The 25,419-nt window shown below is 47.0% G+C and overlaps 1 protein-coding gene across 1 annotated transcript; it reads left to right on the plus strand.

Moving 5' to 3' along the window:
* Positions 1–376: 376 nt before the first annotated feature.
* Positions 377–25,347, plus strand: LOC111970921 (protein TASOR-like). Its single transcript, XM_023997687.2, is given in 24 exon segments — positions 377–769; positions 7,665–7,810; positions 7,909–8,001; positions 8,088–8,160; positions 8,465–8,556; positions 8,705–8,839; positions 9,052–9,182; positions 9,708–9,739; positions 9,915–10,020; positions 10,162–10,265; positions 12,211–12,314; positions 12,405–12,477; positions 12,554–12,822; positions 15,299–15,866; positions 16,107–16,420; positions 16,593–16,722; positions 17,921–19,449; positions 19,451–20,455; positions 20,626–20,748; positions 21,244–21,403; positions 21,645–21,753; positions 22,388–22,566; positions 22,740–22,895; positions 23,154–25,347. Coding segments are annotated over 24 exon segments (7,086 nt in total). The 5' UTR covers positions 377–537; the 3' UTR covers positions 24,377–25,347.
* Positions 25,348–25,419: the final 72 nt, after the last annotated feature.

Here is a 25,419-nt window from a genome sequence, read left to right on the forward strand (position 1 = left end):
GGGCTTACAGGCATTGGCGTACCTTGTCTCCCAAGTGCCTCGCCTCATGCCAGCTCAGGTTTCTTTWGGCCATCTGTGCATCAGGCCAACAGAACAAATAGCATGTCATTCAWGAGCTGGTTATTTTAGTCAGTGAATAGGTGGAAGGATACAGTGCTTGTGAATATTTCGGAAACACAAATAAAAAAAATATATACAATTAAATAAAACAAGCTACTCTTGTATAATGACTTCGTATATCTCACATGTAAAAGGTAATATAAAGTGAGCCATCATGCCGTTCGTTCATATACCCGCAGGTGGCGCTAAAACCCTTCGCATAAAACCCAATGCATCGATTGCCTGATCCGACAGCATCAGCGGTGGTGGTGTAGGGAGCAAGGTAGTCCGTGCGTCGAAAACGTCAGTGAAGCAGCATGGCGGAGATGTGGTTGGAGAGTCTGCGCTCTGAGTGTGTGGGGAAATAACACTCTCAGCCGATTTAACAAGAAAGATCAGTGTCTATTGCATTTTTTGTCAAATAAGTGTTTATCTAAGATGGAGAGCCACAGTGGTGGCAGCGTCCCTGCATCGAAATACAGCTCAGTGAAATATTACATCCCACCCGAGAGTTACGTTACACCAAGTCAAGATGGCGAGCATTCTGGTACCGAGCAAGCTGGTGGTACCGAGACTAGACCGAGAGCTGGAGTGTCTTCTACGCAATATATTCCAAAAGCGGGGGACCGCTTGAACTTTCAAATACCGAGAAAGAACAAAGAAAAGAGAGGTAGYTACTTTCTCAATAGCTAAATTCGCCGTATATGCTAGCTAGCTAGCTAGCTGATGTTTTCCTACATTTAAATAATGCTAACGTTACTGCATGCTAGCTATGCTAGCTAGCTACTTGTAAACAAACTGTATTCCATCTGTCTGATCATTGAATTTGACCCCGTTCAGCAAATAACTAGAAGGTAACGTTAGCTTGTTAACTTAGCATGTTYTTCGCTAAAGTCAMCTGCTTTTATTGMACCTGAAAGTGAAACATGGTTTACCCGGTCAGGTAGCTACTTTAGCTAGGTAGCCATTGGAGTGGAGGTGGGCACTACGTGAGTTGTGTTAGTTAGATGTCTTTTTTGAAATGTGCATGCTGTTAGCCTACATCTTACACACCGTTTCAGCAGGTAACGTTAGCAAGCTAGTAGTCTTTGTTTGGACACACCCACGTTCCATGGTTGTCGTGGTTGTCCATGGTTGTCCCTTCCCGACAGAAATGACTTTGGATCCTAAATACAGGGAATAAGTCCTAGACAACAGGATACAATTTATGCAGAGGTGCCATCTCTCGAGCCCCAATCAATCAGTATGTCGTTGTTTATGTTATTGACAGAAAAAATTGTTGGACCAGAATAATATAGATTTGATTTGTTACTCTGAAAAGTGTACCCTGGGTGCGTTTTTATTGCTGGGCAATTTCTAGCCCTTGATAATCTTTGTAACATTACATTCGGAAAGTATTCAGACCCCTTGACTTTATCCACATTTGTTACTTTACTGTTTTTATTATAACATTTATTAAAATATTTGTTTTCCTCATCAATCTACACACAATACCCCATAATGACAAAGCTAAAACAGCTTTAGAAAATTTTGCWAATCTATAAAAAAAAACAGATACTTTATTTACATATAGGTATACAGACCCTTTGCTATGAGACTCGAAATTGAGCTCAGGTGCATCCTGTTTCATTGATCATCTTTGCAATGTTTCTACAACTTGATTGGAGTCCACCTGTGGTGAATTCAATTGATTGGAYATGATTTGGTAATACACACACCTGTCTAGGTCCCACAGTTGAAAGGCCATTTCAGAGCAAAAACCAAGCCAMTTCAAAGGAATTGTCCRCAGTGTTCCGAGACAGGATTGTGTCAAGGRACAGCTCTGGGGAAGGGTACCAACAAATGTCTGCAGCATTGAAGGTCCCCATGAACACTGGCCTCCATCATTCTTAAATCGAAGACGTTTGGAATCACCAAGACTCTTCCTAGAGCTGGCCRCCCGGCCAGACTGAGCTATCAGGGGAAAAAGGGCTTAATCGGGGAGGTGGCCAAGAACCCAATGGTCACTCTGACAGAGCTCCGGAGTTCCTCTGTGGAGATGGTTGTCCTTCTGGAATGTTCTCCCATCTCTGCAGCACTCCACCAATCAGGCCTGTATGGTAAAGTGGCCAGACGGAAGCCACTCCTCAATAAAAGGCACATGAGAGCCCGCTTAGTTTATCAAAAAGCACCTAAAGGACTCAGGCCATGAGAAACAAGATTCTCTGGTCTGATGAAATCAAGAGAAGCCAGGTTTCCTCCAGCATCACGTCCAGGTTTCCTACAGACGTGATGCTGGAGGAAACCTGGTGAAGTATGGTGGTGGCAGCATCTTGCTGTGTGGATATGTTTCAGCGGCAGGGCCTGGGAGACTAGTCGGGACCGAGGGAAAGATGAACAGCGCAAAGTACAGAGATCCTTGATGAAAACCTGCTCCAGAGCACTCAGGACCTCAGGCTGGGGCGAAGGTTCACCTTCCAACAGGACAATGACCCAAAGCACTAGGGATGCAACGGTACAATGGGCCCACTGTTCGGTATGTATCATGGTTTGTGGGCCACGGTAACCGTACGGTTGCGGTATCTTTATATTAATTTTTTTTAATTTGACCCCCTTTTCGTGGTATCCAATTGTTAGTAATTACTATCTTGTCTCATCGCTACAACTCGTACGGGCTCGGGAGAGACGAAGGTCGAAAGCCATGCGTCCTCCGAAAAACACAACCCAACCAAGCCGCACTGCTTCTTAACACAGCGCGCCTCCAACCAATGGAGCACCAATGTGTCGGAGGAAACACCGTGCACCTGGCTACCTTGGTTAGCGCGCACTATGCCCGGCCCGCCACAGGAGTCGCTGGTGCGCGATGAGACAAGGATATCCCTACCGGCCAACCCCTCCCTAACCCGGACGACGCTAGGCCAATTGTGCGTCGCCCCACGGACCTCCCGGTCGCGGCCGGCTGCGACAGAGCCTGGGCGCGAACCCAGAGTCTCTGGTGGCACAGCTAGCGATGCAGTGCCCTAGACCACTGCGCCACCCGGGAGGCCGGTATCTTTATATTTAAGAAAAAAATGTAAACACATCACCCTTKAAATAATGACCTCTTTATTTTGCCCATAGACAAACTTTCCATTCAGAAAAATGGCAGCATGACTGACTAGGCCTKGTTTCTGTCTCTACTGTATGAAATCAAGGGGAGAAAAACATGAAAATGAAGTGCTTCTTCGCTTTGACAACATGTAGCTCTTCATCTCCCAATCCAGTACATAGTGAACCGTCACAGTGAGGTAGCTKTGAGTTGCTCTGGAGGTCCAACTATCAGTGGAGAGAGCTATATAGGGTGTCTGTGTCAATTCATTTTCAATTTCTCTCTGTTTCATAGAGCTTGGGAATTAGTTTGCTGCTGAAATGTGTGCGGGAGGGGACATTGTAACGCGGCAAAAAAAAAWTCATCAAGTGACGAAATCCCACAGGGCTGCAAATCTTTGGCTATGAATAAGGCCACTGCTTTTGTTATTTCTTTGTTTTTCGGAATATGTCACAAATTGTTGTTGGAAGGCAGCAGCGAGAGATTGTTTTTTCGCTAACAAGTGGACTCTCCTTGCTCCAGCTCCACCTGCAAGGGATACGGCCGGGTGAGGGCCACGTAAATGACACGTTAGAAGTGTTTCCACTCGAGTAGCCGACAGTGGCAAAGSAATGCTTGCACACTGTACTTTGTTTGTTTATGGTCTTCTTACCCTCGTCATCGTGTTSAATGCTGAATCCAAAATGTACCCAATCAGCGGATTTGRAAGACGTCGGYRCCTCTTAAAATTTGCTTCTCTCTGTCTCGCTCGCCATTGTTACGTTGGAGCTGAGAGAATATTTGTTTTTAGTTTCCCCTCTTCATGGAGTCCCTTTAGGGAGGTTTCCTCCTGAGATGTTATTGCAAATTGTACATTAGTTGTTTAAGGGGGAGGGTTGCGGTCACTACATTTTGAGACATTGCTGTGGAGTAAAGTTTGTCAGCCCTCTAACGGCCACAAGTTGCACGTCTGGTTTTCTGGATCAGAATGTACAACGTGTGTGTAGTCTGCAGCGCAATAAGCAAGTTTGGAAATTATAGGAAAATGACAGACATACCATAATTCCGCAGTTCATGTGTGCGTATTGAACCATAGGGGGCGTACCGAACGGTTCGTTAACATACTGTGTACCGTTGCATCCCTACTAAGCACACAACCAAAACAATGCAGGAGTGGCTTTGGGGCAAATGTCCTTGAGTGACCCAGCCAGAGCCCGGACTTTTAACCTGATCAAACATCAATGGAGGGACCTGAAAATAGCTGTGCAGCAACGCTCCCCATCCAACCTGACAGCTTGAGAGGATCTGCAAAGAACAATGGGAGAAACTCCCCAAATACAGGTTTGCCAAGCTTGTAGCGTCATAGCCAAGAAGACTCAAGGCTGTAGTTGCTGCCAAAGGTGCTTCAACAAAGTACTGCGTAAAGGGTCTGAATACTTATGTAAATGTGATATTTCAGTTTATTTTTTATACATTTGCAAAAATTTGTTTAAAAAAAAACTTTTGTGTGTAGATTGATGAGAGAAAAAAACAATGTAATCCATTTTTGAATAAGGCTGTAACGTAACAAAATGTGGAAAAAGTCTTGGGCTCTTCATACTTTCTGAATGCACTGTAAGTCATTGGATGAAGACAGACAGAAAACAGAGGGAACACCTGTCCTAATTAGCAAATCATGCTCCGAACACCTGTGTGTGTATTGGAAGAAGGAAGCCGGGAACGTGTTGTAACTAAAAAATACTGTCAGCTGCAACTGTATTAAAGCAGGTTGAAACAGCCTACAGTAAGTGTAAATTTTGCATTTGTGAAATTATTTTGTTGTGATTTGAAAGTGAAGGCTTTATGATTCTATGAACTATCACAAATTTTATTAGTCACATGCACCGAATACAACAGGTGTAGACCTAACAGTGAAATGCTTACTTGCAGTTTAAAAAAAATATGGATAAGAATAAGAGATGCAAGTAATTAAAGAGGAGCAGTAAAAAATAACAATATATACAGGGGGGTGCCGGTACAGAGTCAATGTGYGGGGGCACCGGTTAGTTGAGGTAKTATGTACATGTAGGTAGAGTTCATTAAAGTTACTATGCATAGATAATAACAGAGTGGCAGTGGTTTGGAGAGGGGATGTGAATAGTCTGGGTAGCCATTTGACTAGATGTTCAGGAGTCTTATGGCTTGGGTGTAGARGCTGTTTAGAAGCCTCTTGTAGTTTGTGCTCCGGTACCGCTTGCCGTGTGGTAGCAGAGAGAACAGTCTATGACTTGGGTGGCTGGAGTCTTTGACAATTTTCAGGGCCTTCCTCTGACACCGCCTGGTATAGAGGTCCTGGATGGCAGGAAGCTTGGCCCCAGGATGTACTGGGCCGTTCGCACTACCCTCTGTAGTGCCTTGCGGTCGGAGGCTGAACAGTTGCTATACCAGGCAGTGATGCAACCAGTCAGGATACTTTCGATGGTGCAGCTGTAGAACCTTTTTGAGGATCTGAGGACCCAGGCCAAATCTTTTCAGTCTCCTGAGGGGGAATAGGTTTTGTCGTGCCCTCTTCACTACTGTCTTGGTGTGCTTGGACCATATTAGTTTGTTGGTGGTATGGACACCAAGGAACTTGAAGCTCTCAACTTGCTGCACTGCAGCCCCATCGTTGAGAATGGGGGCGTGCTCGGTCCTCTTTCCTGTGGTCCACAATCATAGTCCTGGCACCACACGGCCAGGTCTCTGATCTCCCTATAGGCTGTCTTGTTGTTGTCGGTGATCAGGCCTACCACTGTTGTGTCATCGGCAAATGTAATGATGGTGTTGGAGTCGTGCCTGGCCGTGCAGTCATGAGTGAACAGGGAGTACAGGAGGGGGCTGATCACGCACCCCTGAGGGGCCCCTGTGTTGAGGATCAGCATGKCGGATGTGTTCTTACCTACCCTTACCACCTGGGGGCGGCTCGTCAGGAAGTCMAGGATCCAGTTGCAGAGGGAGTTGTTTAGTCCCAGGGTCCTTAGCTTATTGATGAGCTTTGAGGGCAGTATGGAGTTGAATGTTAAATTGTAGTCAATGGATAGCATTTTCACGTAGGTGTTCCTTTTGTCCAGGTGGGAAAGGGCAGTGTGGAGTGCAATAGAGATTGCATAATCTGTGGATCTATTGGGGCGGTATGCAAATTGGAGTGGGTCTAGGGTTTCTAGGATGATGGTGTTGAACAGCTACACTGTTCTTCAAGTAAACATGTTTTTGTAAAATGTTCAGTGTAAATTGTTAAAAGTAGTCATTGTACATAGAGTTGTATGGTTTGTTTTACTTTGCAATCATTGGTTTTTGTTTGGCCATCCAACTTTAAATGAAAAGTCTGAGTCTCGGTGTCACTCTTACCATGGAGTTGCCCTGCTGTTATCACAATTTCTGCAGAGCGTATCAGAGTAGGATTGCAGAGCGGTCTTTCAGTTATCCCCGGTTGCGAGATGCACTATTGAGAGCAAATTGTAGCCGCCTGCTCACATTTGTTGATATTGCTTGTTAATTAGTGAATTATTTGCAAAGTTATAGCACATTTTTGGTCAGCAAACAGACTTTGTACAGTCATGAAAATCCTGGGGAAATCATGGTGTGTTCATCAGCTGCGTGTGTGCAAACGTGAGTGGGCCAGAGGAGGGAGAGAGATTAGGTAGTCCGCTGTAATTMATTTACAGGCCTACTAGCTAGATAGCCAATTCAACACATATTGTGTATGCTGGATTGCAGGGGCGCAACTTTGGTTTTAGAAGTGGGGGGGGGGCATAACATTATATTTTTATCCAGTCGGATAAACAGTCTACCCGACCTCTCGGAGGCGTCYGCATGGTCCTGAAGCACACCGTTGCCTTGTTTTGTATCATATTCCAATGMTAAAACTGGGGGGGACAAAAATGCTAATGCCCCCAGTGAAAGTTTCACCCCTGCTGGCTAGTTCTCGGTAGTTAACTATTTAGCCATTATCATGTATTAATCTAATTGTCATGTCCGATTTCCTAAACTTTCCATCGGCGTAACCGCAAATGGCGACACGCAATTGATGAACGGGTGTGTTAAAAAAACGATGCTTAGCCTACTCGGGTTGTAAACCGCATCTCCAGAGCCCAATATTGGCAGCTGAGAAATTACTGACACTGTTGAAAAGCTGGGATTCCCCTCTATTCAACATTGGTCATGTCATTCTGACAACTGTAAAATATATTCCTTGAACAGCCTAATTGAAAAATATCTCCCATATGACTTGAGCTTTCGGTAAAGTTTTTTWWWAAATCAGTCGTATTTGTCGAAAGGACAAGTGGCAAAAAATAAATATTTCAACCCCTGTGTATGTGTGGGACACTATTTAGTGCTTGATTCTAGATTTCTGCATTATTTAGTGCTTGATTCTAGATTTCTGCATTATTTAGTGCTTGATTCTAGATTTCTGCATTATTTTGTCACGGGACAAATAAATTGTGATTGGGATAGACCGACTGTTGAACTGACCAACCGGACTGTCTCTTGTCTCCAACAGCCTTGTTCCAATATGTGTCGTCAGAGTCCCGGGAGTTTGAAGACATCTTGACCATCCTGTCATCCAACTACAGAGAAGCCAGCTCCAACGGGATGTTCATGTACACCAAGCCAAGACTGGTCCACAGCGAGCTGCTGGAGAAGGACGTAAGCAATGCTTTAGGCCGGCTGACATCATCCAGAAATGCCATTTAATCTGCAGCGCAGATGTCTTTTCATATTTTTTATCATTGTTTGATTGACAGTTTGTAGAGAAAAGGAGAGAGCTGAAGCAGGATGGGAGGACGGAGAAGGAACTGGAGGAGACCCACTGTTTCCTGATGGCTGACACCACCAAGGTAAGAACCTATGGCATTTACACATTTCTATGTACGATTGAGTATACATATTACGTATAATAATACTGTTATACCCCTGGTTATAGCTGCCATGGATCTGTGAGAAGGGCCTGCTTGTGGGGCACAGCTGGATCACAGCTCTGGGGAACCCCGCCAAGGGTAAGGTCGTTCTCCATCCACTTTTGAGCTATTTAAATCTGACGAAGTGTTGGCAAATGTAGTTATTGAAGTTTGTGTTATACAGATATTTCTAAACTGAAGTGAGGCTAATTGTAGAACATTTAAAAAAAAAATGGGATAGTAAAACCAAAAGATTTTTATAATTAAGAGACCATCTTCTCCCACTGCCGGCCAATGGGCTTCCTCTCACCTTTCACCTTTATACATCCAGTGAAATATGTCTCATTGTTCCATCTGTGGTAAAACGGTTATAAGGACGATTAAGACTGTTTCTGTCTTTCAGGTGTTTATCTGTCTAAAAACTCAGACCTACTGCAGATCAATCCTTTTAACCCTGGAGTCATGGGAGAGATCGTCATATTCAAGGTCATCAAGGTAACAAAAACTACCGTTGTTGTTTTTCTCAAAAGTTCTCTCGTCCTTACGTGGTCAGGGAAAATTCAAGGACATTTTGAACATATAAATGAAAGTGCTCTCTCTCTCACACACACACACACACACACACACACACACACACACACAGGGTAAAGTGAAGAGCATCTATGAGAACATGTCAAAGAACCTTCTGGACCCCACTCCCAAGTTTGACAGCCATTTCTCCAAGAACGCCAGCAAAGTGACATCTCTCACCTCCTATAGAGCATACGAACTTACTCAGGTAAATACTGGTACTAACACCATTGTGTGTAGAGGATGGGCCTCAGTAGATGTGTTATACCGGTGACTTACTGATATTCTGTTTGTTTGGAAAACAGAAACATCTGTAAAATCAAACTGAATATGCAACTGCGGCATTAAKGTTTCTTGTGTTTTAAGTCGTCATACTGGAAGTCCCATTCTGTCCTGTTTGTCTACTCTTTCCCCCCACAGCAATACTTCTATGAGTATGACTTTGATGAGCTGAAGCCTCGGCCGAGGCACGTGTGTCCCTATGCAGTGGTCTCTTTCCAGTTCAAAGGCAAAGATGCTCCTCTTCAAGCCAAGCCCATGGCTCCCCTGAGGTACGCCAGCACAGATAGAACAATGAGCAAGATATTTCACCAGATGTATAAATGTGAAGCGTCCGCTTAGCGTTTCCACTCACTACCAWATATGGTAGTGAGAGGAAGCACAGTGGCCGGCACAGTGGGAGGAGATGAATTTTGGCCGACGTTCTGCAAATKTTCTCATCGATGAAACATTTGATCTCCATCCATTGATCTCTGTTACGAACAGAGTGGATTCAGTTTTGTAGACTTTACCCTTTGCCAAAGTTGAAAAAAAAATAGCGTTATTTACAAGGAGTTTAAAGGCAAATGTAGTTATTGCACACGCGCACTTCAGAGTAGGTGTTCCTAACGGAAATATGTAGCTCCATGCTAGAATGGGCCAATAGGATATCCCTAGCTCGTACCTGGCTCTGCMCACCTCCTTGCTTGTTCTGCCCACTATGACTAATTTGTTCCCATTGGAAACGACAGGCTGTGTCCTAATACAGGTGTATATGTGACAATGTTAGGTAATTTGTTGTTTTCTTTCGCTATCAGGTCAAACAGCCAAACGTCTGAAGGAAGTACAGGTAATTCATATCTTTTGAGACTAATTCATGAGGAGCGCAAAAAATACGGAGGGTTGTTTAAATTGTAGTCATTGAGCAGTGCTCTTATCCAGAGCGACTTAATAAAGTAAGTCCAGTCACTGTGTTTGTGCTATTTGTTGGTGGCTGTATGACTGTCATGTCTCTTTGTCTACAGGCAGGAGTAAATACACAGTGTGGAGTGGAGAGTTGGTGAATGAGGGTAGAACAGTGTCCCTGGTCTCCTTCTGCTCCTTCTCCCCCCCCTTCCTGCCTTTCAAACTGTGAGTCCTGGGACCTCCTTTACAAATCAATGTTTTTTATTTTTAACGTTTGCTTTTCAGCCCCATTAGATCTAAAGATGTCCATGTGAAGAGGATTGAATGTTAGTAAATGAACCTGTGTCTTTGTGTGTCTGTTTCTAGGCCTGAGAAGCTGGAGCTGGGTCAGGTGATGTGTATAGACCAGGTGAATCAGATGATCCCCTCAGCTCTGTTCTCCTGGAACCTGTACGCAGGCAGCCACGAAGGTACACATTACAGGAGGAACACATTACAGGAGGAACACATTACAGGAGGAACACATTACAGGAGGAACACATTACAGGAGGAACACATTACAGGAGGAACACATTACAGGAGGAACACATTACAGGAGGAACACATTACAGGAGGAACACATTACACACACACACACACACACACACACACACACTGGTTTTAAGCAGGTGCTGGAGATCAAGTGATATACACACTACCGTTCAAAAGTTTAGGGGCACTTAGAAATATCCTTGTTTTTGACAACTGTTGTGCTGATTTAAAGAAGCAATAAAACTGGCCTTCTTTAGACTAGTTGAGTATCTGGAGCATCAGCATTTGTGCGTTCGATTACAGGCTCAAAATGGCCAGAAACAAATAACTTTCTTCTGAAACTCGTCAGTCTATTCTTGTTCTGAGAAATGAAGGCTATTCCATGTGAGGAATTGCCAAGAAACTGAAGATCTCGTACAACGCTGTCTATTCCTCCCTTCACAGAACAGCGTAAACTGTCTCTAACCAGAATAGAAAGAGGAGTGGGAAGCTCTGGTGCACAACTGAGCAAGAGGACAAGTACATTAGTGTCTAGTTTGAGAAACAGGCGCCTCACAAGTCCTCAACTACAGCTTCATTAAATAGTACCCGCAAAACACCAGTCTCAACGTCAACAGTGAAGAGGCGACACCGGGATGCTGGCCTTCTAGGCAGAGTTGCAAAGAAAAAGCCATATCTCAGACTGGCCAATAAAAGGAAAAGAACACAGACACTGGACAGAGAAAGATTAGAAAAAAGTGGTGGACAGACAGTTTGAGGAGTTCGGATCACAAAGAAGAACATTTGTGAGACGCAGAAAAAATGAAACGATGCTGGAGGAGTGCTTGACGCCATCTGTCAAGCGTGGTGGAGGCAATGTGATGGTCTGGAGGTGCTTTGGTGGTGGTAAATTGGGAGATTTGTACAGGGTAAAAGGGATCTTGAAGAAGGAAGGCTGTCACTCCATTTTGCTACGCCATGCCATACCCTGTGGACGGTGCTTCATTGGAGCCAATTTCCTCCTACAATAGAACAATGAGCCAAAGCACAGCTCCATACTATGCAAGAGGTATTTAGGGAAGAAGCAGTCAGCTGGTATTCTGTTTATAATGGAGTGGCCAGCACAGTCACAGGATCTCAAACCTATTGAGCTTTTGTGGGGGCAGCTTGACCGTATGGTAAGTAAGAAGTGCCCATCAAGCCAATCCAACTTGTGGRAGGTGCTTCAGGAAGCATGGGGTGAAATCTCTTCAGATTACCTCAACAAATTGCCAACTAGAATGCCAAAGGTCTGAAAGGCTGTAGTTGCTGCAAATGGAGGATTCTTTGACAAAAGCAAAGTTCGAAAGACACTTATTTAAATCAATGTCTTGACTATATTTCCTATTCATTTTGCAACTCATTTMATGTATGTTTTCATGGAAAACAAGGACATTTCTAAGTGACCCCAAACGTTTGACCGGTAGTGTACATTATGTTTAGTGAAAAGTTAGTGCAAACTGATCTATGCTTCCATGTTTTTATTTTATTTTACCTTTTATTTAACCAGTCAAGTCAGTTAAGAACAAATTATTATTTACAATGACGGCCTAGGAACAGTGGGTTAACTGCCTTGTTCAGGGGCAGAATGACAGATTTTTACCATGTCAGCTCTGGGATTCGATCTTGCACTTTCGGTTGCAAGTCTAACGCTCTAACCACTAGGCTACCTGCCGCCCCATGTTGTACAACATCGGTACCGGTTGTCTTTCTAATTGTGTGGTTTAGATTTCACAATGGAATTGTCATGTGTCTTGAATACTCTGCTGTTCCTGCCATAACCAACCAGCAATTTTGAAGAAGACCCGCTGCTATTCACAGGGCTTCTAACGTCTCTTCTGTAATGTCTGTGTGTTGGTATTGTAGTGTTGAAGAATGGAACCTACTGCAGTCTGCTGGAGGTAGTGGAGAAGAGCAAGTCAGGTGACCGTCTGGCAGCACTGCTACAAGGCCTGGAGACACAGAGACTGGTAGGTCCAGGTCCAGCACCTCCTCCTGGAGAGCCACTGGGATTGCAGGCTTTTGCTYCCGGCCTGTTCTAACACCTCTTCTATGTGCAGGTGCTTGTCCACGCGTTGGCTGACAAAGGATTCCTCTTCCTCCTGTCTTCAGTTCAGATGGCTGCTCCAACTGGTAGGTCAGAGTATAAAGTCTTATGTGCTAAAACTGTGAAGAATGTAATTGCTCTAGTAATGATTGTGTTTTTCAGAAAGAAGAGATGGGTGGAAAAGAGGCCTTCAAGCACTCTTCGTTTTTCAAGAGTCGAGGGATGTGACAAAATACAGTACAAATTGTCCAGCTACCCAGGAGCCTTTGCAGTCGTCATTCTCCCGTGACACTGTGATGCCCAAGCTTAAAAGCTTTGTCCCGGCCCTGCATCATGCCCTGGTCAAGGTGCGCTGCAACCCACCTGCTGACCTCTCGGCCGGGGTCGAGCACCAGGCCAGGGACTACCTAAGTGGACTTCATGATGGAAAGGTATAAATGCGTGACATGATAATAATATGCTATTATAAACCAGGTAGTTTGCGTCCTGGATGCTGATTGGCTGAAACCCGTGGTATATTGGACATTATAAACTGGGTGGTTCGAGCCCTGAATGCTGATTGGCTGACAGCCATGGTATATCAGACCGCATACCATGGGTATGACAAAACATTTATTTTTACTGCTCTAATTACTTTGGTAACCAGTTTATAATAGCAATAAGGCACCTCGGGTTTGTGGTATATGGTCAATATAACACGGCTAAGGGTGGTATCCAGGAACTCCGCGTTGCGCATCAGAACAGCCCTTAGCCATGGTATATTGGCCATATACCACACATGCGCCGAATACAGTGAAATGTGATATGCTTACTTACAAGCCCTTAACCAACAATGCAGTTAAGAAAATAGCAACACAAAAAAAGTAAGATAAGAAAAGAGCAGCAGTAAATAACAATAGCGAGGATATATATAGGGGTTACCGGTACAGAGTCAATGTACATGGGGCACCGGCGTTTGAGAATCTATGTACATATAGCGTAGAGTTATTAAAGTGGTAATGCATAGATAATAACAGAGTAGCAGCAGCGTGTGGGGGGGGGGGGGGGGGGGGGGGGGGCAGGCAATTGCAAGTAGTCGGGTAGCATTTGATTAGCTGTTCAGGAGTCTTATGACTTGGGGTAGAAGCTGTTTAGAAGCCCTTGACTAGACTTGGCGCTCCGGTACCGCTTGCTGTGTGGTAGCAGAGAGAACAGTCTATGACTAGGGTGGCTGGAGTCTTTTGACAATTGTCAGGGCATTCCTCTGACACCGCCTGGTATAGAGGTCCTGGATGGCAGGAAGCTTTGCCCTATTGAATGTACATGGCTCCCGTATCAACTACCCTCGTTAGATGCCTTGGGTCGGAGGCTGAACAGTTCCATACCAAGGCAGCGATGCAACCAGTCAGGATGCTCTCGATGGTGCAGCTGTAGAACATTTTGAGGATCTGAGGACCCAGACCAAATCTTTTCAGTCTCCTGAGGGGGAATAGGTTTTGTCGTGCCCTCTTCACGACTGTCTTGGTGTGTTTGGACCATGTTAGTTTGTTGGGGATGTGGACGCCAAGGAACTTGAAGCTCTCAACCTGCTCCACTACAGCMCCATCGATGAGAATTTCCTGTAGTCCACAATCATCTCCTTTGTCTTGATCACATTGAGGGAGAGGTTGTTGTCATTGCACCACACGGTCAGGTCTCTGGGTCCTTAGCTTAGTGATGAGCTTTGAGGGCACTATGGTGTTGTGCTGAGCTGTAGTCAATGAACAGTATTCTCATATAGGTGTTCCTTTTGTCCAGTTGGGAAAGGGCAGTGTGGAGTGCAATAGAGATTGCATCATCTGTGGATCTATTGGTGCGGTATGCAAATTGGAGTGGGTCTAGGGTTTTTGGGATGATGGTGTTGATGTGAGCCATGACCAGCCTTTCAAAGCATTTCATGGCTACAGACGTGAGTGCTACGGGTCGGTAGTCATTTAGGCAGGTTACCTTAGTGTTCTTGGGCACAGGGACTATGGTGGTCTGCTTGTAACATGTAACATGTTGGTATTACAGACTCAGGGAGAGGATGAAAATGTCAGTGAAGACACTTGCCAGTTGGTCAGCGCATGCTTGGAGTACACGTCCTGGAAATCCGTCTGGCCCGGCGGCTTTGTGAATGTTGACCTGTTTAAAGGTCTTACTCACATCGGCTGCAGAGAGCGTGATCACACAGTCGTCCAGAACAGCTGGTGCTCTCATGCATGTTTCAGTGTTACTTGAAGCAAGCATAGTAGTTATTTAGCTCGTCTGGTATGCTCGTGCCACTGGGCAGCWCTCGGCTGTGCTTCCTTTTGTAGTCTGTAATAGTTTGCAAGCCCTTCCACATCCTACGAGCGTCGGAGCCGGTGTAGTACGATTYGATCTTAGTCCTGTATTGACGCTTCGCCTGTTTGATGGTTCGTCGAAAGGCAGAGCGGGATTTCTTATAAGCYTCTGGGTTAGAGTCCCGCTCCTTGAAAGCGGCATCTATACCCTTTAACTCAGTGCGGATGTTGCCTGTAATCCATGGATTCTGGTTGGGGTATGTACGTACGGTCACTGTGCAGACGACGTCATCGATGCATTCATTGATGAAGCCAGTGACTGAATGCCATCGGAAGAATCCCGGAACATATTCCAGTCTGTGATAGAAAAACAGTCCTGTAGTTTAGCATCTGCTTTTTTTTTTTTATATAGATCGATTCACTGGTGCTTCCTTAAATATATTTGTTTTGAGTAGATTTCTGTCTGGAGTCAAAGTTTTCCCCATATCGTCTAAAGCCAGCCATAAGGTGCATGTCATTGATGATCTATTGGGTTTGTTATACTGTCAACCTTTCTGTATGACATAGAGCTAATGATTTTCCATGCAAGCAGACGGTAAAGTACTGCATCATCTCTCCTCTCTAGCTCCGCCACGTTCCCATGACTGAGTACGACACCAAGCTGGATGACCGGGGGAAGCTGTTCCCGGCTCCAAAACACCACAAGCTCAACATGGAGGGCTACCTGCGCTCCTACGTCTACAGCCCTAACCTCTACACCATGCCCGTGGCCCGAGCCAAGGAGATGATGGAGAGTTACTGTGTCGTGCCTGATGACATCAGCCCTGTGACTGATTGGGAGGGTGGTAGAAGGGCCAGCGGGGACAAGCCAGTGGTAGGGTCAGAGGTCAAGCCTAATGGTCCCACTGCTGCCCAGCCTCCGGCGGTCCAGGTGAACCTCTCTCCGTTTCAGTCTCGCACCGACTCCAACCCTCAGAAGGTGAAGGAGCTGATCAACTTGATACTGAAGTGTCGGAAGAATGCAGAGGGGGATGTGAGGAAGAGAGGAGAGGCGCAGGGAGGAGCGAAGGAGGGGGCAGGCCTGTTGGACCCCCGTGGGCTGAAGAGGAAGCTGGAGAGGGAGACTGCAGAGAGGACTCTGAAGTACCTGAAAAAGGCCTCACAGGAGAGGGGCAGAGTGGACAGCAGACCAGGTATGGTAGGCCTTACTGAGGGGTGGTGCCTTTGAATTGCTTYAATACTGTGGCACTATAACATGGGTCCATGAGTTTTCCCTTGACGGGTCAAATGGTCATAATTAAAGCATGTTGATATCAAACTTCTCGTCGGTCTAGGCTCTCAGGTGGACAACTTCCTGACTCCTACCAAAACGGATACATTACATCTTGAGTTGATCCCAATCTATTTTCTGTTCTCTCACTTCCTCCCTCTAGCTGAAGGGGGCCAGAACCCGTCCTGTCTGTCCTCTCTGATGCTCCACAGTGTGGGTCTGAGAGATGTGGACCTGAGGAGAGACGGATCAGAGGCTGCTGTCAAGTTACTGAAAATGTTAACCAGCCTGAAGAACGCTGCAGGGCAACAGCCACAGGGTTCTGAGGGCAGAGGGGGAGGGTCAAGAGAGGGGGCGGAGCAAACTGAAGCTCTGCTTTTTGATAGGATGATCAAGCTCGGTCTGCCGCCCAATCAGGACATTGACCTGAGGAAACGACCTTCTGGGGGCCTGCAGGACAAGGCTGACTACTTGGAGGTACTGAACTCACCTGGCATCACTTCAAAGAGGATATCCCCTTCTCTGATATGCTTCCAATTACTTAATTACTTAGGAGCTATCGGTATGAATTCAATTACTGTAAATCCAAGTGCAATATGGGTGTGTCCTATGTGTACATGCCATTGTATTATCATGTGTCTCTCTGTAGGAGCAGGCAGCAGGCAGTATGAGCAGTCTGGAAGGCTTCAGCCCCAGTTCCAATGGTGAAATGCCCAGGAGATCGCACTCGCAATGTCAGGGGGAGGAGCAGATTCCATGGGTCCTCATCCCCATTACAGGTAAGGATGGACTAGCACGTTCCCTCTGTATTGCCTGACGGGGGGGGGGTCGAGCATGACCAAGCCTGGTTGGATAATCCAGAGTCTTGCAATGCGCAGCTCTTCCCCAGGCCCCTCTACATCCAAGCCTGTCACATGCGGAGATACAACAATTGAGCCTGTCCTGAGGGCAAAAGGGGGTGCAACTCAATATTAGGAAGGTGTTCCTAATGGTTTGTACATGCAGCGTATGCTATGTAGAACAGACTTGGTGTTTCTCGGGCATGTACAGTATGGGATCATGGCAGCTCTATATAGGCAAGCCTCAGACCAGCTCTGCTTGGAGATACCAGGTTCATGTGACATCACTTACACAAGGTCGACCTCTTCGGAGGAAAGGAAGGTCCTGTGATTGCCCTCGACCTTCCTCTTTCGCCACATGCTCGATGACCTTCCCAACCAATCCGGATCCGCCCGTAACGGGCACGGGCATCGGCTCAACCTTTGTCTGCGTTTATTGTAGCCTATCAAATGGCCTATAATAGCGACTTATTTTCAATCAAATGAAATCTAAAATCTGTGTTAAGCTCATTAGGCCTATATTACAAATAGTATATTGCCAAATGTGATTGTCATATAGGCTACACCACTGACGTTATTATAGCAACAAACTACAGAGTAGGCTGGCCTAAAATGATACGAAGTCAGTCAAAATACTATTTTGGGATATTTTGAATTCAAACTCCGTAAGACTCTGGCGTTAGCTATCTATAGATACAGAAAGTAAATTCTAAACCTGTCGCCGTCTGATGGGCCGCTAGACCTGTCGCCGTCTGATGGGCCGCTAGACCTGTCGCCGTCTGATGGGCCGCTAGACCTGTCGCCGTCTNTCTGATGGGCCGCTAGACCTGTCGCCGTCTGATGGGCCGCTAGACCTGTCGCCGTCTGATGGGCCGCTAGACCTGTCGCCGTCTGATGGGCCGCTGGTGCAGTCACTCTTCCATAGGCTACCTGTGAGGAGCAGTAGCTAGCAGCGAATCTGACTATCCTACTTTCTCTGCACCATCACTCACGTACCACAATAAGAAAATACCAGGAAGACTTAAGATGGGGGGCATTTCTTTTTTATATGTATAAAGAAATACTTATTTACATTTCTGTGAGAAGCTGATATGTGAAACTATTATGATATTTACTAATACCTTTTCCTCCTGTGTAGGGCTGAAGTGGAAGAAGTACTGCCAGAGAGAGAAGGACAACCCTCAGGACCCGCGCTTCGTACCCCAGATCCCCATGGCAACCAGCAGCTACCCCCACTGTGTTCCGGAGCGAAGGGAAAGAAACGTCACCCCTACCCTAGAGGAGCCCCCAGAGCCTAGCCCCAGTCCTCCCCTAGAGGAGCCCCCAGAGCCCAGCCCCAGTCCTCCCCTAGAGCCCAGTCCSTGTCCCAGTCCCTGTCCCAGTCCCTACCCCAGTCCCTACCCTAGTCCCTGCTCCAGTCCCTACCCCAGTCCCATAGAGGATGATGAGCAATTAGCTGAAACCCCCTGTGACCCCACAGAAATAACCAACAACGAAAAGACAACCACAGACGAGACAAACCAGAGCCAACTTCTGGTCCCTGTTACTCCAGAGAGCACCAGCCTCCCAGAGAAAAGCAGCAGCCCATCTCCCTCCCCTGAGCCAGGGCCAGCTGAAGAACCAACCCATACTAACCCTAGCCCCATAGAGGCTGGTCAGGAACAAGCTGAAGGCAGTACAGGAAAATATATACCAACAGTTGTGGCAGCTGAAGACCCAAACACAATGGAGGTTGAACAGGAGGAGGAGGTTAAAGAGGTAGAGGAACAGGTGATGGAGGAAGTGAAAGAGGAGAAGGAAGATGTGATGGAAGTGGTGGATGAGGAACCGGTGACAGAGGAAGTGGAGGAGGGAGATGAGAAGGATGAGGAAGACCTGGTGGAAGTGCTAGATGGGGTGGAAGAGCAGCTGGAGGAAGGGGAATTAGTGGAGGAAGAGAACGAACATGTGGAGACAGAGTTGAAACAGACAGGGCAGGTGTCACCCAGACCATCCTCCTCCATTCCTCCCATCCAGAATCCTCCTCCCATTCAAAATCCTCCTGTCCAGAGAGCCGTTCTGACCGGAGTGGAAAGTATCCTGGACCAGCAGTTCAGTGACTTCTCCACAGAGATGCAGATCCTCCTGCTCAGAGAGAGTGTCCACTACAGCTCATCGCTTCTCCATACCCAGAATGCTTCACAGCAGCTCCCGGTGCATCCGCTCCTGCACTTCTCAGAGTACGTCTCCTTCTACAACTCGTCGCCTCCCATGCARGCCTACGTCACCTCGCTCCGAGACCGCATGGGCACCATCATAGACGTACAGGACCAATGGATTCCCAGCACGTTAGCCACCCACCCTGCCCTGGTCTCATCTATCACTAACCGCCACCATGCTAACCACTCTCCTCCTACCACTACATACTGGAACCATTCTTTCTGTGGCCCTGTGTCTCAGCCTGTCCCCAGCCACCGCCTCTCTCCTGCCCCTGCTCCTGGCCTTGCTGTGTCTCAGTCTGTCCCCAGCCACCGCTTCTCTCCTGCTCCTGGCCTTGCTGTGTCTCAGTCTGTCCCAGCCACCGCTTCTCTCCTGCTCCTGGCCTTGCTGTGTCTCAGTCTGTCCCCAGCCACCGCTTCTCCCCTGCATCTGGCTTGCTGTGTCTCAGCCTGTCCCCAGCCACCGCCTCTCTCCTGCCCCTGCTCCTGGCCTTGCTGTGTCTCAGCCTGTCCCCAGCCACCGCTTCTCTCCTGCTCCTGGCCTTGCTGTGTCTCAGCCTGTACCCAGCCACCGCCTCTCTCCTGCCCCTGCTCCTGGCCTTGCTGTGTCTCAGTCTGTCCCAAATCGTCTCTCTCCTGCTCCTGGCCTTAGCCTTGCTGTGTCTCAGTCTGTCCCCAGCCACCGCTTCTCTCCTGCTCCTGGCCTTGCTGTGTCTCAGTCTGTCCCCAGCCACCGCTTCTCTCCTGCTCCTGGCCTTGCTGTGTCTCAGTCTGTCCCAAGTCGTCACTCTCCTGGCCTGTTTGCCCCTGGTCCTGATAGCTCAAACTCTTACAGTTCTCTACCTGTGTCTCATTTTAATAGTAATAATAATAATAGCACAATGATTCCCTCTTCATCGTTTCCCGGCACGGCCTATTCTCCTACTCTCTACAACAACCCACCCCAGACACAGACGGGACTACCTCAACTCAGCTCCAGTCTAGCCCCCCTGCCCCTCCAACCACTGGACAGTCAATGGACAACTTCAACACAGAACCCTGACTCAGGCGGGAGACTGGGAACCTGCAAGCCAAGTGATATGTCAAAAGCAAATAAGTGGACAACCACAACACAGAACACTGAGTTGGATGTCCGAGGGCTACGAGCAAAGTGCACGCCGCAAACAAGTGCCATGTTTGAATCAAAAGACGATGTCGTAATGGTGGATCAGCCGGTTTCAGCAGACACCGTGGAGGCTCCACCTCCTCCTCACACTCAGATGATTGACAGTTTGTCAGGGGTGGGCGGGCCAGTGGTAGAGCCTGTCCCAGGGCCAGGTCCCGCCTCCCCATCAGCCATCAGTAGTCTGATCAGCCAGCTGAAGCCTGAGTTGTTCAGTAACCTGGTGGAGATTATAAAGGATGTCCAGAAGAATTCTGTCCAGTTCTACATCCACACACAGGAGAGGGAGAGGGAGGTCTCCCATCACATCAAGGTTATTGTAAAGCAACTGATCATGTAAAAAGAGAAATACATTTGAATGATTGAATGGTGTCTGGGGTGAGCTTTATAAATACACACCAAGATCTCTCTCCATGTTTAAATGTGTATGTATTGTAGTAGTGTCAATGTATGAAACTGACCTTGTTTCTCTCATCCCACTAGGAGTACCTCCAGAGGTTGGGTAACGTAGAACGCAGTCCTGTGAGTTTCCTGGAGAGAGAGAACCGGATGGACAAACTAATGGTTCTCATCCAGAACAAGGACATTGCAGCGCACATTCACAAGGTACACTACAATAATATTAAATATCATGATATTTCTATGTAATATATATCACACAACATTGTGCCTTTCTGAACATGGACCTGGTAACTAACATGCTTGGCATCTTTGGTTTAATGAAAGAAAGTTGACCTACTGTTCTGCCATTGCCAGGTCATAACATCAGTAACGGCAGGTCATAACGGCAGGTCATAACATCAGTAACGGCAGGTCATTACATCAGGTCATAACATCAGTAACGGGCAGGTATAACATCAGTAACGGCAGGTTCATACATCAGTCGTAACATGCAGGTCATAACATCAGTAACGGCAGGTCATAACATCAGTAACGGCAGTTATAACATCAGTTAACGGCAGGTCGTAAATCAGGTCGTAACTCAGGGTCGTTAACATCAGGTCGTAACAATCAGGTCATAACATCAGTAAGGGCTCTAAGGTGTTCTTAATAAAGTGTCAAGGCCGTTCCGCTCTAATAAGGTGGCGTTATGTTGGTCAGATCCCGGCGCTGGTGCGGTTGAAGAGGCAGCCGTCGGTGATCTTCGCTGGWGTAGACAGTCTGGACGATGTGAAGAACCACACCTACAACGAGCTGTTTGTCTCTGGGGGATTCGTTGTCTCAGACGAGTTTGTCCTCAACCCTGACTACATCACGCACGGTGAGTCTTGAGTTTTAGTGGGACAACTGTTGTGACAACAGCGGCTCAACAGCAGCATACTAACGTGAAGAAAACCACAAAGGTTAAGGGGACTCAGAAGACAGCAGGCTTGCACTAATGCTTTTGGGTAGACGTTGAGCCAAGTGGACACTCACAACGTACATGGCCCCAACAGCCTGTTGTTTTATTGTTGACCAGCAGGGGTTTTTACATTCAGTAACTGAGTGACATGTTGTTGTAGAGCGTCTGCGGGTGATTCTGATGTTCCTGGACCAACAGAACTCAGCAGAGAGCCTGTGGAGGTGGAGGGTCCACTGGAAGACCCAGAAGAAACTCAAGGAACAGTCCAGGTACTGGTGCTTTTGAAATGGTCAACGTTCAATAGCTCCAGCATAAAATCATTATATTATGAACAAACTGGAAGGCAGTTTTTGTTGCGTTAGTGAAACTAGTATGCGCAAAACTCTAAACTAAGATTTAACTACATTTGACATTAGTCATTAAGCAGAGGACGCACTTATCCAGAATGACTTAAAGGGGCAATCAGCAGTTGCTGCATATATTTTTGGACTATTTTTGGACTAATTATATATACCCATTGATTCTTGGAAGAATATAACTTAAATGCCGAATGAGCTTAGTTCAACTGACGTACCCCATCAGAACCTAAAATATACRTTTGTTTTACTTCAATGTTTGTAAACAAAAGAAATGCAAACTGGGTAGCCTCAACCTGGTTAAAACAATAATGTTGATGTCATGGATGTTCAGACCTATCTATGAATTTGAGTGATAACATTTCTCCAGGCCCATCCCTCAGCTTTTTCCCAAAACAGTGGCGGGAGGACACTTTGTTTCAACTGCTGATTGGCCTTAAATGCAATAAGTAGAAATTCTGTTCAAAGTGACAGGGGAAAATAGGGATTTGTTTTCTAACTTCTCAGGTTTGATTAAACTCATTCTCCTCATCTCTGTCCTCATCAGGTTTAAAAGTGAAGCCAGGAAGATCTTGAACCTACTGACCACGTACCAGAAGAAAAACATTGTGGAGTTCCTGCCATACCATGAGTGTGACGCTCCATCTCGCCCCGCCCCCGATCTGGACTGTCTTCTCAAGCTGCAGGCACAGCACATTCAGCAACGACACATCATCTTCCTCACAGGTAACACAACGACACATCATCTTCCTCACAGGTAACACAACGACACATCATCTTCCTCACAGGTAACACACACAACCTAGACTTTGAACAAGCTGCAGGTACAGCACATTCAGCAACGACACAGGTAACACACACACGCTAACCTAACGCTTCTCTTTGTTTTGCTGTTCCAGAGAGCCACTTCGAGATGTTTTCCCACTACTCCAGTACTGGCATCGTCATCGCCAACATCAACGACATCATGCACAATTTCGGTGGCCTAGTTGGTTTCCATGACATCAGAGACAAGCGGTCTACCTCAGTAGACCTCATAGCTGGAGCTACCACAGGTAGTTAATATGGGTCATATTTAGGAACGGGAGTTTTTCCACCGACCATAGCCTGTAACTAGGGCCCAGAGTTTGTTCTGGTCAGGTCACATGGTCAGGCAATGCTGTTGGCCAATAGCATATCACAGGATCATATTGTTTGAGGGTAACAAGAGGCATCTAAACAGGATCTCTAGAGCACAGAACAATTCTGCCCTTCCCAATGTTTATTCCAATTGACCCATAACACTGTTAACCTTTTGTATTTTCCATCCACAGTCCGAGAGGAAAAGCGTGTGCTGGAGGAACCGATCCTTCTGGACTCCCCCTCCTCCCCAGATCGCCTGGTGGACCGCCTGTCCACTCCGCTGAACGAGGACGACTTCCTTCCTCCCCTTCCCGACCAGCTTGTTCCTGACGCGGGGACACCCATGGAGCTCAACTTCCAGGCCCTGAAGGAAGCCATCTCTCAGTTCAAGGCTGATAAGGCTGCTCGCTCACAGATGGCACCTCCAGAGGTGGATGGGGAGAGACCAGAGTCCCCACCAGGACCAAGGATTCCTGGCCTGGGTACAGACTCACCAGGGGGTCTAGGGGACTCTGGAGTTGGTTTCCTCACGCCTGGTCTCCTCACTCATACCCCTGGTTTCACCCCTTCCCCTGTCTCTCTCCTTGGTCCTGTCCCTCTCCGCTCCAGCCAGTCCCCTGCTGGGATCCAGAAGGAAGTGGGACTGACCCCCACACGGCAGGCTAAAGAAGCTACCCTCTCCTCCCTCCACTCTAAGCTGGGTCTGAGTGTAACTGGTGGTGCTGAGGTAACCAGTGACATGTCTTTGTGTGGCTCCCAGGGCAGACTGAACGCTTTCAGCAGCCACCAGGGTCCTCTAGCTGGCATTGTCACTGAGGGCCATGGGGAGTCAGGGGCCACACCCAGCAACACTAACGACCCCCCAGGTCCTGAGCCTCCAAGGTCCCAGGGGGAGAACACTAAACCCAGCCCAGTAGAAGGCAGCCTCCAGGGGGGAGGAGGAATGACTGACAAAGCCCCTAGCAGCCCCCTCCCTGGTCCTCCGGGTCCCAGGGCAGCAGCCCCCCGGCCAGTTGGTGGTGGGGATTACATAGCGGCAGCTACAGACAGACTGGCACAGGCAGCCAGACAGCAGCAGAGAAACGGCTTGTTACCCATGCCGAATACACTGTTCCTTAACAGTAACCTCAATCTGCACAACCATGGCATGAGCATATTCCAACGGCCCATGTTGAATAGGCTGGAAGGACCTGCAGGACAGGGGGGTATTAGACCATTGATGCCTAATGCCATTGGCTGGGCTAGGATGGGCCAGGCAGGGGTGTCAGAGTCCTGTCTATGGGGCCTTCAGCAGCAAAACATGGGGCTGGGGCGCCACACCTTCCCTCCACGACTGATGGGGAACCCTCATCACCCCTGGGGTAGTAACCAGACTGCTAACCAGGGGCGTGGGAATGGCCCTTGGAAGCGGTGACGAACGGTCTAGTGAACAAACACGAGTTATGTTCAGTAGGTATCAACCTGAAAACACTGAGTGAAACAGGGAGGATATACCTGGATGTTCATTTTTGTTTTCTGCTGTGCCCCAATGGATAGAGAGCAACGACTACCTACTTGACCGAGAGTCAAATCTGTTTTACACATTACATTTCTTACTGAACCCTCCTGTCCCCACTAGTGAATCTTCATTTATGATCCTAAAGCAGCACTTCACTTGACAGGAAATCACTTTTTCCCCCCACCAGATGGTAAAGCCAGCTGTGGCCTGGCTGGTGCTACCTGCTGATGATACTACTACTCACTAACCTGTCAGATCTTGTCAAACCAAACAATTATATTTGTATTTTCTAGGAAAAACTTTTTGTTATTTTACTTGTTTGTTTAGGGGCTGTATTCAATCAGATCCGCTTTAGCCGACATCTGCGTAGCGGTTGTTTCGGCGGTGTCGGAGAKGGAACAGCAGAGCTGTCAAATCCACTAGCGGCTCCTGGCATTATACCTAGTGGACATTACCGTTGGCTGAACGGTGTTGCATTAAGTTTGAACAGTGAGATGTAGTCTACATTATATGTCCGTTAGATGATAGAGACCCTCATTATTTAGTTTCAGGATTGTTCAATTAGAGCCTCATTATTTCTATATAGCCTACACTTCCTCATTCTGAACTTCTAATGGGAGTGGCCCAGGTGTGGCTGAGTGACAATTATCGCAAGAGCAGCTGCTCACCRATTTGATGCCTCAGTTTGACCTTCAACACCACCAAAACCATCCGCTATGCTACGCTTGATCTGATTGAATCTAGGCCCAAGTTAATATCCTTGTACCTTTTTTGGTTTTGTAAAGAAGTATACTGTAGCCATGTGGCCTTGTACAGAAAAMCAGTGGTTTTATCTTAATGTTATTTTGTACAACTTTGTTTGTATTAAAACATGCTTGTCAAAACTATGGCTCTGTTTTGTCAAACTATTTCTACTAGCACTGACTTAATCCGAACATTAACAAATTTACCTTTACATA

Source organism: Salvelinus sp. IW2-2015, linkage group LG1 (genome assembly GCF_002910315.2).
Source record: "Salvelinus sp. IW2-2015 linkage group LG1, ASM291031v2, whole genome shotgun sequence".
Classification (NCBI taxonomy): domain Eukaryota; kingdom Metazoa; phylum Chordata; class Actinopteri; order Salmoniformes; family Salmonidae; genus Salvelinus; species Salvelinus sp. IW2-2015.